This window comes from Emiliania huxleyi (assembly GCF_000372725.1).
Source record: "Emiliania huxleyi CCMP1516 unplaced genomic scaffold EMIHUscaffold_3067, whole genome shotgun sequence".
Lineage (NCBI taxonomy): Eukaryota > Haptophyta > Isochrysidales > Noelaerhabdaceae > Emiliania > Emiliania huxleyi.
Window position 1 is genome coordinate 1 of NW_005199715.1, and position 1,374 is coordinate 1,374.

Consider the following 1,374-nt stretch of genomic DNA (forward strand, 5'->3'; position numbering starts at 1 on the left):
AGCGCAACCTGGGTCGTATTGACGGGAGACTCGAGAGCGAGATGGCGCCCACCCAGAAGGCGCATCTAGTCGGAGGGGAAGGCGGAGGCGATAGCCGGGTCGCTTGCGGTGTCGGGGGGCGGAGGAGGGCGGAAGAGTGTGGCGAGAGGCGCGCGGAGAGCGTGCTGCTGCCGGCGGAGAGGGTGGTCGTGGGCGGCGGCGCAGCAGACGCAGTGATTGCCACCGTCACGCCCGAGGTGGACCTGACTGCGGCTCCGGCGGAGGCGCAGGCGGCGGAGGAGGCGCAGGCGGCGGAGGAGGCGCAGGCGGCGGAGGAGGTGGCTGGGGCTGCCGAGGGGGAGGTTGGCGGTGCTGCGGCAGCGATGCCGCTGACGGAGGTGGGTCTCGCTGCCGTGGGCGGCGGGGCGGCGGGAGGGAGTTCGGCGGCGGGAGGCAGCTCCGTGACCGGGGTGGGGGGGGAGGAGGAGGCGGAGACGGAGGAGAAGGTGGCCGGGGAGGAGGTGGCGCAGGAGGAGGAGGAGGAGGTGAGCGACTCGGAGGAGGAGAAGGAGGAGCCGATGGAGGAGGCGGAGGAGGCGGAGGAGGCGGAGGAGGCGGGGCTGGCGGCGGTGGCGGCGCCAGAGGCGGGCGGCGCGGCGCAGCCCGCAGAGGCGGAGGCGGTGATGGCGGAGGCGGTGATAGCGGAGGCGGCCGCGGCGCGAGCGGGCGAGGGGTCGGCAGCGGAGGCGATGGCAGCGGCGGAGGCGACGGTGACGGTGGCGGCGGCGGACGGCCAGGCGGCTGCCGTGGTGGAGGGGAGCCCGGACGAGAAGGGTGTGGCGTGGTTCACGGTACGCAGCGTCCACTGCGCGGCATGCCACGCGTGTAAACAGCGCCTCTTCACGCGTGCATCTGTGAACAGGCGCAGTCGCTGCCTCACATCATCTGCCATCTCGCGCCACAGCAAGACAACGACTACGACTGCGGCGAGCACACGCCCCCCCCCCGCAGCGCACGCCCCCCGCAGCGCACGCCCCCTCTTCTCGCGACATGAGCGAGACACGATTGCGCTGAGCGACACACTTTGCCACAGGTGTCTACATGCTCCACTTCGTCGAGTGCTCTCGCCGGCCGCCGCTGCCGACACTGCGAGCAGGCCCTGCGTTCAGCCGTGAGGTTTGCGCGAGTAGGAAACTCGCCTGTGCGGAGAGGCTGCCCTCCTTCGCCAGCGCGCAGGGCCACTGCGCAAACACACCCGGCTCTCCCCAAGCCGCCATTGGGCGCTCCCGCGGTCCCCTCCGGGCTGAATGCGGCCTCCGGAGCGGGCGGCGCGAGCGTCTAACGTAAGTCTACTCATAAATAAATAAATAAAAACGGACACCTCTCTACTGTGAG

General features: G+C 71.2%; 1 protein-coding gene across 1 annotated transcript; it reads left to right on the plus strand.

The window, feature by feature from the left end:
- Positions 1–41: 41 nt before the first annotated feature.
- On the plus strand, positions 42–1,033 carry EMIHUDRAFT_123749 (hypothetical protein; the record flags this gene model as incomplete). Its single annotated transcript, XM_005774807.1, has 2 exons — positions 42–830; positions 902–1,033. 2 exons carry the CDS (start codon positions 42–44, stop codon positions 1,031–1,033), a joined length of 921 nt encoding a protein of 306 aa, XP_005774864.1.
- Between the last annotated feature and the right edge of the window lie 341 nt (positions 1,034–1,374).